The 16,842-nt window shown below is 34.7% G+C and overlaps 1 protein-coding gene across 1 annotated transcript in view; it reads right to left on the bottom strand.

The window, feature by feature from the left end:
* CFAP47 (cilia and flagella associated protein 47) overlaps positions 1 to 16,842 on the bottom strand; it is a 442,571-nt gene that overhangs the window by 378,002 nt on the left and 47,727 nt on the right. Inside the window, exons 11-16 of the mRNA XM_036270144.1 lie at positions 13,023 to 13,175; positions 12,167 to 12,353; positions 11,699 to 11,795; positions 6,171 to 6,387; positions 5,616 to 5,857; positions 264 to 394 (exon numbers count right to left, since the gene is read on the bottom strand). Of these exons, the coding sequence (XP_036126037.1) occupies positions 264 to 394; positions 5,616 to 5,857; positions 6,171 to 6,387; positions 11,699 to 11,795; positions 12,167 to 12,353; positions 13,023 to 13,175 (1,027 nt within the window). The remainder of the gene's footprint in view (positions 1 to 263; positions 395 to 5,615; positions 5,858 to 6,170; positions 6,388 to 11,698; positions 11,796 to 12,166; positions 12,354 to 13,022; positions 13,176 to 16,842) is intronic.

Below are 16,842 nucleotides of genomic sequence, written 5' to 3' on the forward strand. Positions count from 1 at the left end.
ATAACAACCTAGTATTGATGGCACAAAAAATCTTGGATTTCTAAATTAATTCTAGATAACAACATTTTTTTGTTAGCAAAGTCTTCATTTATGGTAGAGAAGTGGCCCCACAAAGATGGTAACATAATTTAGTAAACTAAGTATTGCATGCAAAATCAATTTTTACTAACATAGTATATATATCCAACTACTCTACACACATATGTATACCCAACCAATTTAGAGCCCTTAAAATAAAAATCATATTGAAAGGAGAGCATTACATGTGCAACACATTTCAGTGTCATCGTGTTTCCTTCATCAACATGAAGAATAAATTCTCCCCTTTCTGGAGCACTAAAACCCGGCAGCCATGTAACTTCACATTCCAATGAGGAGTAAGGGTCAACAGTGCCTACAGAGGATTTAGAGAGAATAAGACAATTCCACATTTTAATTACATTTTTTTAATCTCCAAAATAAGGGCTGGCATACAAGTATATGATATTATATAACAAATTATTTAAATTAAACTCAAAATATAGGGACTTATCAAAGAACTACAAACCTATAGAGTTTGAATAAAATCTAGAATGCATACCTTATTTTCCCATTTTAATCAGCAGATGAAAATATTTGACAAAAAATATGCCAGTATTTCCAAAATGGAAATGTCTCAAACACTCTACTAGGATTAGAGATGACTTATACATACTCAAAAACTGTTCATGACCCCTGAACAAGTGTCCCCTCCATGTTTCCCAACACTCTGAAATACGTATTAACATCAGGCACTCATTCAGTTTTCAGAGGGAGGAATTACCAGAGGCTTTTTTAAAATGTTCACATCCCTAAAAATGTAACTTCTGATATAGTTACAAGTAATCAACACATTTCTGTAATGCAAATGTACTGAAAACCCAGGAGGCATCAGGCCACATTTAGTATGAGCTGCTATATCTGTTTAAATTCATCATCTCCTTTAAAGTAAGAAAAGAATACTTGATAGAAAGAATGACTCAGTTCTTTCTTAATGAAGAGAGGATCACCTGAGATTCAAAGGCAATGGACAATGAACAGAGAGATAAGTGATCACCACAATCTTTGCTTTGGGTCAGGTTGACTCTCACATGATGGTAGTTTCCTCAGTCTTCAAAAAGATATAGTGCCTACTTCCTATGACCATGAAGGGGGATAATAATACATGTAAAGGAATTAACATAGTGCGTGATGCCCAGAGAGCACCCAGTGTCAGATATTATTAATACTCTTGAATGTCGATATGTTAGTAGGCACAGCAATTTATAAAAAGAATAGAAACTGGTCATGGAAGAGCTAACAGTCTAGTGGGAGTCCATCAGGATTACATTTGTCTATAAGTAACAAAAAGTCTTGTTACAGTGGGTTAGGTAGATAGGGGGTTGTTTATCTTACGAAATTAGAAGTCCATGAATAGGTATTCCAGGGCTGCCTTAACAGGCTGACAAGGCTTTCAAGCTTCCCACACTACCATTTCTTACTGTGTGGCCCTTCCTCAATGTAGAAAGGTATCGGAGCATAGTGGTTAAAAGAGCACAGTTTCTAGGGTCAGACTCCCTGGTTCGAATTTCAACTGTGCAACTTACTAGCTGACACCTTGGACAATTTGCTTAATCTATGTAAGACAGTTTTCTCATACAATTGTGTCTAGCTCAGAGAATCATTGTAGGGGATTAAATAAGCTAAGATATATAGAAGCACTTCCAACAGCACCGGGTACAAAGAAGCAGGATGTAAGTAAAAGAAAATTTTATCCATATCTCATTGGCAAAAAGCTTGGGAAAAGCCCTGGCCGTTTTGGCTCAGCAGTTGGAGCAGTGGCCTGCAGACCAGAGAGTCCCAGGTTCAGTTCCTGCTAGGGGCACATATCAAAAAAAAAAAAAAAGAAGAAGAAGAAGAAGAAACAGCTTGGGAAAAGAGATTTCTAGAGAAGAACACTGCTTCCCCAAACAAAATGAGGGTCCTATTAGGAAAGGGAATGGATATCAGGTATGAGCTTAGCACAATGTACCACAATAGGAGATGTATAGAAACAAGTAATTATAGATAATATTAAAGAAATACACAGTGGGAGCTGAAAAGAAGAGGAGGGGAGTCTAAATTTGCCCAAGAATATGGACAAAACCTCATTTAAAGAGATGGCATCTGAGTTGTGACTGAAGGATAAGTAGGAACTCTGGAGGAGGACCAAGCTGGGGGAGGTGTAAAGGTCAAGTGACAGTGCTGAGTGGTGTGTGGAGAAGACTGTGATGGGAAGCAATGTGAACATAGAAGATTCAGTACCATATATAAAGACACTTAAACAGGGAACAGGAGAAACAAATTGGATGGCTAGACTAAGCAAGGGTAGGCTTGGCAGGGCAGGTTCTACAAATGGCCAAGGATGAAGAGAACTGAGAAAGATAGTGAATTGATTCAAGTCAAGTTAGAAGACTGAACAGACTCAAAAGTTTGGTAAGGTTAAAGACAACAAGGAAGAAAATAAAACAAGAAGAAAAATGAATAATTCCTAACAAAAACATCCTATTCGAAGCCAATTCTGTCTTTAAAAACATCAATCCACTCACATTCTTCTTTCACAATATCCACTAACTAAACAAAATCCAAAATATATCACACCTCAAGAAGAAAGGCCAATCACAACATTTTAATTTAATTCATAACTGTTCATTTTAGTCTACAAAAATATAGAGAAGGATATGATTAAATGTATTATCTGAGATGCAAAACCAATATAGCAAAAGGGATGTAAGAAAAACAACTTGATAAAAATTCATTTTCTATTTATATAAAGAAGCAAAAGCAAAACTGAATATTATATTTAGTCTGAGCATCAAAAGAAAAATGACACAAGAAAAATCTAAGTACTGTATACAATAAATTATGCATACTTTCTTCAATACTCTGAAATAGATTTGAGTATTGTATCATTTGTGTTCTAAAAAGATCAAAAGTACTTAAAGACCAGTGGGATTACTCATATAAACATTGTATTTGGAATTAATGTCACTGTGTTTTTGTGCTTTGATTTTAAAAATTCTAAGAGGTGCTATGAGCAACCCAAAGAAATTAAAAATAAATACTAAACTCTCCCCTGTAAAAATAAGAACTAAAGATCATGAGAAGTATAACTGGTGTTCCCATTTATAACACTGTAATTCCACTTCTATTTTGATAAATTCATCATCAGTACCGCATTTCCATGGCAGCCACAGGGATGAAGCCCAGCTCATTCAGCCCTAGTTAGAATGAAGAAACACAGAAAAATGACAAGCACTGAGCCTTTCAGACACTCATAGAACCATGTCGAGGGCTTGATCAGAACCTCTATCTGGGATTCAGATAATATAACTCGCACTGCTTGATACCTATTCCAAAAACAAAAAATGGAAATTTACCTAGAACCTCTGAAATGTGCAGAAATAGTTTTTCTGTCTTCTGATTATTCACTCAGCTTTTGTCTAGATTGGTGGAGGACCCAATATTATCAGTATTAACAACAACAACAACAAAAAAAAGCGCTGGGTCAAATTAACCTGCTAAATAATAATGGAAGTATATCTTAAATGTTTAGTAAATAATCTAGACTGTGCTAAATCAATCCAGGTTAATGAAAGATTAAATATGGCTATATCAATAATCTCCAACCCCAAAGAAGGAACAGTCCTACTCTTTGACTTGTTAAGTTTGTCAACACCTCTACCTATATCTGCACTAAAATTAAGTGAATTTAAATGAACATTTAAGCTTGTTTATAACACTCCCTGTTACAAACACTGATAGAGTTACAAAAAGTCATGATTTGGAAATAACTGATACACACAAGAACATACACCTAAGGCAAGATTTCTACAAACTAGACTTTCTCTGTGATCTGATATGTAGTCTATTTCTACCACAAATGAAGACTATTCCTAAATCAGAGATAAAGAGGGATAGAGGAGAAAGGGAAATGGAAGAAAGTAGGGAAGGAACAGGAGCAAGGAATTGAGAATGGATGGCAAGAAGTAGAATATGTTTTATTTACTGTGAGCATACTTTGTTGGGGGAAAAAGTGCAAGCAATTAGCAAATTTCCCTAATCAATAGCTTTCTATTTATTTGGCACCTACTCTGCCAGTTGCTATAAAAGGAATTTTCATATATTTAATCTTTATGAGATATAGCAGTCTCTTCATTTTACAGATAAAGAAACCAGTGCTTATAGAATACTTTTCCAAGATCACAAAGCTAGTGAAAAGCTATGGCTAATTTTTAAATCAGGTCTATATGACTCCAAAGTTTGTTTTAAATTCCTCATACAGTACTGGACTTCAGTTGGTTATAAAGCATCACATGACTCACTTCAGACACAAGGATCCAGATCTTTCCATCTAGCTGGAAAGCCATGACATACATGAAACGAAGATACCTTATTCGTCATTCTGCTTCTAACTTGCCATTTTTTTCTTTAAATAATAGCTTGTGTCCTCATGAGACCCTCACAGCACATCACAACGACATTTGCCAAATCTGATAGGCTATATCTTAGATAAGTAACAGTTTAGCAGTGATCAGGGCTGAGTTCTGTAACAGGTATATTATGTGGAATTATCAATTCCAGGAAATGACAGAAGCAAGGTAAAGAGAATAGTTAACAAATACAAGGAACCATCAAAAATGGTAAATCTGAGCTCTGGCCAGGTAGCACAGTTGGTTGGCACATTGTCCCAATATGCCAAGGTTGTGGGTTCAATGCCCTATCAGGGCACATATTAGAAACAACCAATAAATGCATAAATAAATGGAATAACAAATCAGTGTTTTTCTCTAAAAAAAATCAATAAATAAAAATCCTTATTTAAATGACAGTTTTTAAGTTCTCATTTTTGTCAATTGGACTTTATTACCTGTATTAAATGTTGATTGTAAAGAATTTGTAGATCCTTCTAAAATAATTCACCATCTAACAAAATGGAAGTTATTCTGAATCATATCATCATCAACTAAAACTAAACCAAAAAATACGGAGTTCATCAGTATCTGTGATGGTTCATTTCATTTGTCAACTTGGCTAGGCTATGGTGCTTAGTTGTTTGGCCAAACATCAGCCTAGATGTCGCCTAGCAAGTATGTTTTAGATGTGATTAACATTAAACCAATAGACTTTGAGTAAAGCAGATTATCTTCCACAATGTAGAGGGCCTCAATAAACTGAAAGTCTTAAAAGAAAGACTAAGGTCCCCTTGGATTAAAGACTGCAACATCAATTCTTCCCTGAGTCTCCAGCCTGCAGGCTTGCCCTGCAGATTTCAAATTTGCCAGCCCACACAATCATATGAGCTAATTCCTTAATCTCAATCTCTCTCTCCTCTCTCTCTCTCTCTCCATATATATTTTCTATTGTTCCATTTCTCTAGAGAACCCTAATATAGGATCCATATTTTTAAATCAAATTTATATATATTTTATATATGTAAAAATAAATGTCCAGATGACCAAATCAGATTTATTTCTATGTTCTTAGCACCATTATACAGTACACACACAATAAATGGTTAATGGCTGAATACATGAATAAATGAATGTCTAAATTAAACAAACAGAATAAATTATTACCTTTACTTGGACGAATGGAAAATGTTATTCCTCTTCTTGTGTTTACTGGTATCCATTCAAAGTGAACAAGATAATTCTGATTATTATGCAACTTAACTGTTTCTCTAAAACATGTTTTCAACAAGAAACCATATGGTTTTAACACTAGCTCATCAGACGATAGTTCAAGTCTTACTGGCATGACAACTGCCCTCACTAGGAGGTGGCCACCAGGGATATTGTTCACTCTAAAGGTGAAAGACCTGTAATACAACAAAGGCATCTGAATTTAACTGATAATAACTATTTGCAATTATAGAATTAAGTTACCTGTAAAAATGCATATACTATTGACCAACATCTGCAATTAATTCTTAGTAAGCAAAACATCAAACTAATCATGAAAGATAGACTACAACTGAAATATGACTCTATAAATCTATAAATGGATACATATTTAGCTCCTATGTTTTAGGATCAAATATAACATATACTAAATTATTTGGGCAAATATAAACATATCTTATAATAGGACACTTTGTATCTAGCAGATAGAAATTTGAAAATAAATCCTACTTCCAAAATTTTCCAGCGGTGGGAGACTGAAATATTATTGAAATATAAGTACTGGCTGAAGGTGGAATCACATATGAAAATTGTTTGGTTTTCTGAAGTTCTTTCAAATTAACATCTAAATTGAGCAAAATATACTTAGGTAGCATATTAACAACGTGCAGTAGATGAGTATTTATAGAGTTCACACAAATATCACCAAAATTAAGGACAGAGGGCCCTAAAAAAGAAAAAAAGTTAAGTGTAATGTTGGCAATGTGTTCATTTTCTTAAAGTTTTAATAGTATTTTTGATTAATCAATTTATAAAAATGGTACACAGAAATATATTCATTATAATATCAGAAATTACTAACCAAGTTTATATCTAAATGTTCATAATTTGATGTTTGGAGATTACTGGCTAAAATTCAATATAATTATATTCTGATTATATGGAAAATTATTAGCAATCATTATATTTCATCTTAGTATATGTCTTTTCATACTCTAACACCCTCTTCACTCTCATCAATATATTTATGTTCACTTAACCAGAATTTACAAAAACTGGTAATTTTCCCATGAATCATTGCTTAAGTTTTCCCCTTTAAATGCCTAAAGTTTTTATATCATAACAATTTGAATAATTATATCTTATCCTGCTTTTTAACAGCTTAATTTAATTATAAATGATATACAGCAAACTATATATGTTTACAAATGTAGGATTTCATAAGTGTTGACATGTCTATGCCTATGGAAAAAATTACAATGAAGAGAGTGAACATCCATCACTCCAAAAAGTTGTTTTGTGCCCTTTTATATTCTCCCTCTTCTCCCACCATCCTCTGTATTCTCCCTTCCCAGACAACCACTCATCCAATGTCACTGTAGATTAGTTTGCATTTTCTCAAGTTTTGGGTTTTTTTTTTAATCTTCATCCGAAGATATTTTTTTTTTCTATTTATCATCAGATAGAGTGAGAGGGAGAGAGAGAAACATTGATGTGAGAGAGACACATCAATTGGTTGCCTCCCACACGACCCAACCATGGCCGGGGACGAGCTGCAACCAAGGTACATGCCCTTGACCAGAATCGAACCTGTGACTCATTGGTCCAAGGGCCAATGCTCTAACTGCTAAGCATAACTGGCCAGGGCTCTCAAGTTTTACATGAGTGAAATAATACAGGATTATACAGCTTTCCTCTGATTTCTTTCACTCAGCAAATTCCTTGGAGATTCATTCATATTGTTTCATAGGTCAATAGTCCATCCTTTCATATTACTAAGTAATAGTCCATTATAGATGAATGATTTTCTATTCTCCTGTTGATTGCCACTTGGATTGTTTACAGGTATTGGCTATTACAATCAAAGCTGCTAAAACATTTGTGCACAAATATTTGTTTGAAGATATACTTTTCTTTTGGATAAATATCTGAGAATGGAATGGATAGACTATGAGATACACATATGTTTAAGTGTATAACGAACTGGCAAACTGTTTTTAAAGTGGAATATAATTTCACATTCCTACCTAGCCATATATAAAAGTCCCAGTTCCCTTACATCTCTGGCAATAACGGAAATGGTGAGTTTTTTTTTCCTTTTAACTTTAGCCATTCTAATAGATTTAGCTCACTGAGGCTTTATTTTGTGTTTCCTTATCAACCAACAATGCTGTGCATCTTTCCATGTACCTATTTGTCAGCTGCAGATCTTAGTTAATAAACTATCTGTTCAAATCCTTTGCCCATTTTTAATTGTTTTGTTTTTTTTTTCTCAAAATTGAGTCTTGAGAGTTTGTATACATTCTGGTTGCAATTCCTTCAGCAGATATATAATTTGCAAATATTTTCTCTCAATCCATGGCTTGTTTTTATATTCTTATTAGTGTCTTTGGAAGAGCAGAAGTATTTAAAGTTGGTCCATTCCAATTTATTCATTTTTTTCTTTTATGGATCGTGTGTTTGTGTTATATCTAAGATATTTTTGCTTTCCCCCGGTCACAGATATTCTTTCCTATGCTTCTTTCCACAAGGATGGCTTTTGATATATTTTGATTTGGTTTTGTTATATGACGTAAGCTATAGATACAAACTATATTTTATTTATTTATTTATTTATTTATTTATTTATTTATTTATTTATTTATTTTTGGTGTGTGGCTCACATGTTCCAGCACTACTTATTGCAAAGACTACCCTTTCTGCACTTGAATTATAAAGTTTGTTTGCTTTTTCCTGTCTGCCAGGTGGGAACTTTCAGTCACTATTCCTGGCCCCTGTGAATACTGGATGATTCTATAAACCTTTCTAATGCTCCTCCCCTAGCTTTACATAGTTTCTTAACAATACCATTAACTAATAGAATCTAATTGTCATTTAAAGATATTTCATACAATAGCAGGACACAGCTTCTTTATAAGCCACATGAACCTTCAACAAGAGAGACCACATCCAGGGTCAAACTTAACAAATCTTCAAAACTTTAAAACAATTGAATCCATACATGTGTGTACACTGACCAAATAGAATTTAAAAAAAAAATGGTAACAGAAAGAAAACAGAAAAATTTTAGAACATAAGCAACACACGTGTAAATAATTAATAAACCAAAGGCAATATTTCAAGGAAAATTAGATAATATATTGAACTGAAAGAAATTGAGAATATGTAAGAATATGTGGGTTGAAGCTAAAGTACAGCTTAGTAAGAAATTTATAGCACTAAATAATTATATAAGGGAAAAAAGGTCTAAACCAATAATTTAAGACTCTTTCTCAAGAAATGAGAAAAAGAAAAGCAATCTGAATAAAAATCCAAAGCAAACAGGCAGAAATGATAAATACAAGAGAAGAAGTCATTGAAATTAAAATCAGAAAACCTATAGAGAAAAATCAATGCAACTAAATGTCAGTTCTTTGAAATGAACAATAAAATTGATAAACCTCTACCAAGACTGAAAAAGGAAAATAAGGAAGACATAAACTTCCAATATTAAAAAATACAACAGGCTCTATCACTACAGATGCTGCTGACTTAGACATTAAAAGGATAATTTGGGAATGTTACAAATAACTCTATACGTATAAACATGACATCTTAAATGAAGGGGATCAATTCCACACAAAAAACAAACAAACAAAAAACGACCCAAATTCCCCTAAAATGGCATAGATTATCCAAATAGTCCTACAACTATTTAAAAAATTAATTTGTAATTAAACATCATCAGAAAATGAAATGTCCTTACTCAGATGGTGTCTCAGAAGAATTCTATCTAACATATAAAGAATTCTGTTCAATCTCTTTTAGAATATAGAAAAGTGAATACTTCCTAACTTTCCCAACTCAGTTTAGGAGGCCAACATTATTCTAACACCAAAATAAAGACACAAAAATGAAATCAGACAAAGCAACAATGCAGACTAATATATTTTATAAAAACAGATGCAAAATTCTATATTATTATTTAACAATACTACAAGGTAGAGAAAAAGGAAGTTGGTAAAAAAAAAAAAAACTGAGAGATATATTGGAGAGAAAAATATTGATTGTGAAAAAGAATGAAAAGGGAAATCAAAAAGAAACATCATTTCAAATCTCCTCCCCACTTAATATTTGAGCAATTTGATCAAGGTGTTTCACCTCACTGGGCTTTAAGGTATAAAAGTGAGAGTGACCCTTGAAAAGAAACAGAATAAGTGACCCCAAAATATGTCACTTTAGCATAGTGGATTATTTTGAGCTGAAGACAAGGTCCAGCAGAACCAAGAAAAACTTTTACCTCTCTTAAATACGTAAAATAACTTAGACAGAGTGCCTGGCTCAGAGAAAGAGCTATTATAACCAGAGATAACTTTTATCTGAATGACCTATCTGTGTAGCAGGGCAAAGATCTGCTCTTCTTGTCCTGTGAATTACCCTCCTCTCTTCTGAAGCTCCAGGCTCCTATTCCATTCCTTAGCTCAGGATAGCATATAAGCCGCAACTGTCTGAGTTTTCCTTGGGTCTCATATTTCATGGTGCTCCCATATATATGAAATTAAATTTGTTTTTCTCCTGTTAATCTCTTATATCAATTTCATTATTAGACCAGCCAAAGAACTCAGAAGAAGGGTAGAAGAAAAAATTCCACTGCCCTTCATCTCCCCGCCAATTTCATAAACTGCCTCTTCCATCCATGCTTCATCCAACTGATTCAAAACTCCCACCATCAGAGGTGCTGACCTTGTAAAACTCAGACAGTGGCCCTGTTCCAGAGGACCATTATTAAAATGTCCAGGACAGCAGGTGAAGAAGGGAGAAAACTTGATGAAAGAGTTATAGAAGCGGCACTGGACACTGTAACCTAACTTTGCTCCTTTTGCATTTGTATAGATCTGCTCATCTGACAAGTCAGTCACCAATTTGGAAGATGTAGAGCATTTGCCACCCAATAGTAAAAGGTAAGTTACTGGGATTATAATTAAATTGAAATGGGATTGTAATGCTCATTACCTGTCTACATGCATGGCATAGTAAATGATATTTAATCACCTTTCACTGCTTTGCCTCTGACCTTGTACATCTTTTGATGTCTCTTTAATCTGAATAATATCAGAGTTGATATTTGGTGTTTTGTGAGCTGGGTTCTCCCTAGAGTTAGAATCATCACATCCATACCAATTAATCATCCTCTGCCCACATCTCAAGGCCACCCTAAGCCTGCACAGAAGGAAATGAGAACTCCCTCTTCAGACCAGTATAGCCATTATTTCTTTAACCATAATCAGCCTTTTTTTAGTTTTGGTGAAAATGACCTAGAGAAGGACACACTGTAACATCTCTGCAAGGTTAAGGAGGAGTTTTCATGTGTTTCTTAACTCATGACTAGAGGTGCTGTCAAAATAGACTGTTGTTGGGACTGTAACTTGGTGCAGTTATTTTGGAAAAATTTTTGGCAGTTTCTTTCAAGTCAGACATAAATTTACCATACAACCCAGTAATTCCACTTCTAGAAATGTAACCAACAGAAATAAAAATATATGTTCATTAACAGAATTAGAGGTGAATGTTTATAGCAGCATTATTCACAATAGCCTCAAACTGGAAACAGCTCAATGTCCATCAAATGGTAAATGGATAAACAAAATGTGGTATTCCAATAAAATGAGATACTATTTAGATATTTTTTAAAAAGGTATACCTCTACCATATGGATGAACCTCAAAAACATTAGCTAAGTAAAAGAGACAATATGAGAGAACACATATTGTATGATTCCTTTTATACAAAATGTTCAGAACAGACAAATCTATAGAGATAAAAGGTGACTAATGGTTGTCCCGGGCTAGGATTGGGAATAGGGAATAGCAGTCTATGGCTATGAGGGTTATGGCAGCATTTTAAATTGAGTTGTGATGATGACTGCTTAACCCTGTAAATTTACAAAAATTCATTGACTTGCATACTTTAAACTGGTAAGTTTTATGTAATATAAATTATACTTGAATACAGCTGCTAAAAAACAAAGACATTATTAGTAGGTATTTACAAATTCTTACCAACAATTACTTGATGAATTTGCTTTGGTGTCAAAATTAAGCTGCAATCACGTTTTTCAGAAGGTGTGAATGGGTATGATTTAAGTCTTTTGAAAACCTATGAAAAATAAAATTATTCCCAAATTAACTGTTAAATATTAACAGAAGGTAATTAAAGAATACTCATGGCACCCTGGCCGGTTTGGTTCAGTGGTTGGAACATCGGCCCACAGACCAAAGAGTAGCGGGTTCGATTCCAGTCAAAGGCACGTACTTTGGTTGCAGTTCGATCCCTAGCCCTGGCTGGGGTCCTATGGGAGGCAACCAGTCGATGTGTCTATCTCACATCGATGTTTCTCTCTCTTTCTCTTTCTCTCTCTCCTTCCCTCCCACCCTATTTGAAGATAAATGGAAAAAATATCCTTGGGTGAGGATTAAAAAAAAAAAAGAAAACTCATGGCATAATCAAATGTAAAATATTGCACATGCCTTTCTTTCTAGAGCCATTGCTTCCTTGGATTCCATATTCCTGGTACAAAGCAGTTGGTAAGGTTTGAGCTCACATTCTGCTAAAGATAGGTCCTCTTCGATGTCCGATACCGAGAGTGAGGGTGACTTTAGGCCTAACGCAGGCTCTAATCCTATATCTAGCTCGTCATATGGAAATACATCTTTCCTGTTGAAATCATAATAATAAATTGAGGCTAAGCGTTTTGGTAAATACATCTATAAACCCCAATATTCCCCATATTGCATGTGTTGCTGCTGCCTCACTCAGATCCACTTAAGCAGACTGATGCACTAATCTGCATAAAATTATCTTCTGCTGAGGAGACCCCACTCTCAAACACCTCCCCAAAGAAGTTCTGGCTCACCCCACCACACCCAAAAACAGCGCCCAGTCAATGACTGATATGGAGCACAAAAGACAAGCCCCTTTGGTTCAACACAGGAACAACTATGTATTATAATTTGTGCTCAAGAGACTCTAGGCATCAAGCTGAGTGTAAACTTTATTCGAAACACATCATTTTTCAGATCCCTCCTCTCTCTTCCCCTGCCTCTCTCACACTGTACAGGTTTCTCCCCCAAGAACACGCTCCGAAAATCTCATGTGCTAGCATCCCTGTCTTAGGATCTGCTGCTGGGGAGATCCACCTCAGACATTCCCAAATGACCGGTAAGAAAATAAGTCATTGCAGTTAAAGTAGTCTAAGGTTTTACTGTTTTATATATGAAAAAGTCATTTAAACCACTAAAAAGATACTAAAGAGTAAAGAAAATAATTCTGGTTCTATAGGCACCACAATCTGTGTTTCAAACTGCTTGAGGAAGTGAACTTTACCTCTCTGTTTGTTTCTGCAGGCGCACATATCTTAAATAGTCAATGTATCTTGCATAATAGCCTTCATGTGATTTCTTTTCTAATATTTCAGAATCCGTATATGCAAACTCAGGATCCACATAGTTATGTCTTGGAATTTTTGTGAAAATCGTCCTACAATATGAGCAAGTCATGTAAATATTTGCATATATGCATTTATTTGATCAGTATTTATTGAGTGCCACCTATGCCAGGGAACATGCATAGAACGGTGAACAGAACAGATTCTAGTTCTTTCCCTAATATCCTATTATATATCAAGACATTATTACAGAGAGACCTAGAATAATATCTAGTTTCCTTCTTAATAAAATCAGTAAATCCCTAATGTCATTGAAATGTAATGGCCCCTACTCTGAACCTACTCTTGGGGAATTAGTCAAGTAAGCAATTTGGACAGTTCTAGATTATAGATGGGAATAGATCTGAATCTGATTATGTTCTATTTCATATTCACTAACTAGGTTCATTCTCTTCTTTTTTATGCACCATATACTTTACACACAAAAAGTACAATTATTCACATCTTCTGGCCTTGATCTACCTCAATCCTCAGCAAATTTTATTAATCTAAGATTCTCACCCTCAATAATTAACTCATTAAGTATAAACCCATTACAGCAGTCTGCCCTTATCCAGTTTCACTTTCTACAGTTTCAGTTAATCATGGTCCAAAAATATTAAATGGAAAATTCCAGAAATAAACAATTCATAAGTTTTAAATTTCAAGCTGTTCTGGGTAGCTAGATGAAATCTTGTGCCTTCCCACTCCATCGCGTCCTGGAAGTGAATCACCCCTTTGTTCAGTGTATCCATGCTGCATATGCTTCCAACCTGTAACACTGTAATCTTCTTAGTTATCAGATTGGTTATGAGAGAGAGAGAGAGCACAAGTGAGCACATTCCCATCACTTTTATAACTTTCATTAAAGTATACTGTTATATTTTAGTAGTTATTGTTGTTAATCTCCTACTGTATTTTTATTTATTTTTTATCCTCACCCGAGGACATTTTTCCATTTTTTGTTCAGGTAGAGTGGGAGGGAGAGAGAGGAAGAGAGAGAGAGAGAGAAACATCGACGTGAAAGGAACACATCGAGTGGCTGCCACCCGCACAACCGACCAGGGCCGGGGACAAACTGCAACCGAGGTACGTGCCCTTAGCGGGAACCGAACCCGGGTCTCTCCGGACCGCAGGCCGACGCTCCAACCGCTGAGCCAAACCGGCCAGGGCTCTCCTACTGTATTTTTATAAATTAAATTTTATCATAAGTATGTATGTATATATGTATAGGAAAAAACATAGTATATAAAGAGTTTGGTACTATCCATGGTTTTAGGCATCCACTGGAGCATCTTGGAACATATACCCTGTGGATATGTGGGGACTACTATAGTCATACAGCCAAATGAAATTTAATCTAATGTTTCTCCCTGTTTTCATCAATTCCTCAATGCTTACAGTGAGACAGTTTTAACTGAGTTAAAAAGTCTTTAAGAGAGTGAGGCAATAAGAGAGAAAAAATGCTTCATTATTCAAAGACAGTTGATATTTCAATTTCCCTTTCGACTCTGAACCTTAGCCACCTTTAGAAACTAGAAATAATTCCTATATGTGAAGTTCCTATGTCTGTAACAAGAAGAAAAGGAGAGACTTGGAAAGGTGTACAATAGTCCCCCTTATTCACAGGGAATACACTACTATAGTAAGTGCCTGAAGTGACAAAGAGGTGGCTATTAACACATCTAAGTGCTTACCAGCTCCTTAAAATCTGAACTTCAACAAATAACTCTGCAGCTTTGAGCAGGTTTTTTTTTGTTGTTGTTGTTGTTGTTTTAATGTGCAAATTACAGGGGACAAATTACTATGTAAATAAAACATTTTAACTCATTTATTTATTTAAAACTCTTTTTTTTTTTCTTTTTTTTTTTTTGGTACATGCCCCTAGAGGGAACCAAACCCGGAACTCTCTGGTCCGCAGGCCAATGCTCCAACCACTGAGCCAAACCAGCCAGGGCTATCAAAAATTCTTTACTGAGTGTCTACTATATGCCTGACACTATTCTAAGCACAGGACATACTGCAGTAAACAAAAAGTAGACAAAAATTCCTATCTTATTTTCTTCTGAAAATTTGAAAAGGTAAACATACCTTAAAAATAAAAAAAAGGAATAATAATTAGCAACAATTGAATATACTGCAAAATTTCATTAAAGTTACTAATTGGTAGCCAGAAAATAACTGCACTAAATTTTGCATTTCTATTATGGCAAACAGTGAATTGAAAAAAAAATATATGGCCATGGAATAAATAGTAAATACTTAGTCTTCTTCAAAAAAAAAATTGCGGCATTTTTAGATCATCTGATTAATATTGATTTAGACAGAAATAAAATGTTAACATTAAATTAACACATTTTATCTCTATATAGATATATTTAATCATAGGATACAATTAAAAAAGACACACTAGCCCTGGCCAGTTTGGCTGAGCATTTAGAGCACTTGCATGCAGACCAAAGAGTCATGGGTTCGATTCCGGTCAAGGGTACATATGTACCTCAGTTGCGGTTTGTCCCCAGCTCTGGTTGGGGTCATGCAGGAGGCAATCAGTCAATGTGTCTCTCTCAAATCAATGTTTCTCTCTCTCTTACTCTCTCTCCCTCCCTCCCACTGTATCTGAAGATAAATAAAAAAGTGTCCTCAGGTGAGGGTTAAAAATAAATTTTGAAAAAAAGGACACACTAAAATATTGTTTCCTGCAGCTACCTCTGCAGGGTGGAATGGAGTACAAGGAATCATAGGGAGGGATAGGTTTTCCTTTTTTATTCTATATATTTATTTAAAATAAAATCTGAGTGATTTTTATGCTTCTGTGTTTTATGGTACTTGTCAAATAAAAGCTAGAGAGAAAGGCTGATGTGGATGAAATTGTAAAATAAAATAATAAGAGGCTATATAAAAGCCCAGAATTTCCCAATTATGAATAATAAAACAATTATTGCCTTAAAATCAAATGGTATTGCTGTAAAATTAAATGAGTTTAATGCCTCACTGAAGGTAGAGACAAGTAGAGAAAGCCAAAGGAGAGGCACTATGAAGTTTAGATCGTCTACTAGTAGCACACAGGCAGGCAGAAAAGAAACCCATTTCAGTCTCAAATGTGTAAAAATCATTCCTAATCTAATGGCCCAGATAAAGATGTCAGAATGCCTGGGTTTCTTCTCACTAAGGAAGTAATTTATTTGAGGTTTGGATACATTTAAATAGAGCTTTCACATCACTTATGATCCGAATTAGGGAAGTTTCAGTTCAATTTGGTGAAGGGTTATTGGAAACCTGACTTTGAGTGGATGGAACAAAGATGATGATGACAATGATGACGAGGAGGACGAGGACTGTTTTTTCATAATTTTATATATTTTTTTAAATCTTGGATAAATTGAAGCTCTCAGACAAACTTGATGAACATAACTACTATGAGGTCTTGATACAGTTCCAACGGTGATTATTTCTGTTTTGAGTCTATGACTGTCAACAGCATATTTTAAGAATAATCTGGTAAACCTTTCACTTCTTGGCAAGTACAGAGTAGAAGTGATGAAAGGTTAGATAAAGCAAATACAGTAGCATTCATCAACCAAAAGAGATAATAAATTTTTATTAGTATCATCATCATTATTATTATTACCATTATTAGTTTATTATAGCAGTGTATGCTAAGACCTCTGCATATCATGTTAGTCACTGACTCTTTCAAAACTTCAGGTTTTTAATATA

The sequence above is a fragment of the Molossus molossus genome, unplaced genomic scaffold, assembly GCF_014108415.1.
Source record: "Molossus molossus isolate mMolMol1 unplaced genomic scaffold, mMolMol1.p scaffold_m16_p_2, whole genome shotgun sequence".
Lineage (NCBI taxonomy): Eukaryota > Metazoa > Chordata > Mammalia > Chiroptera > Molossidae > Molossus > Molossus molossus.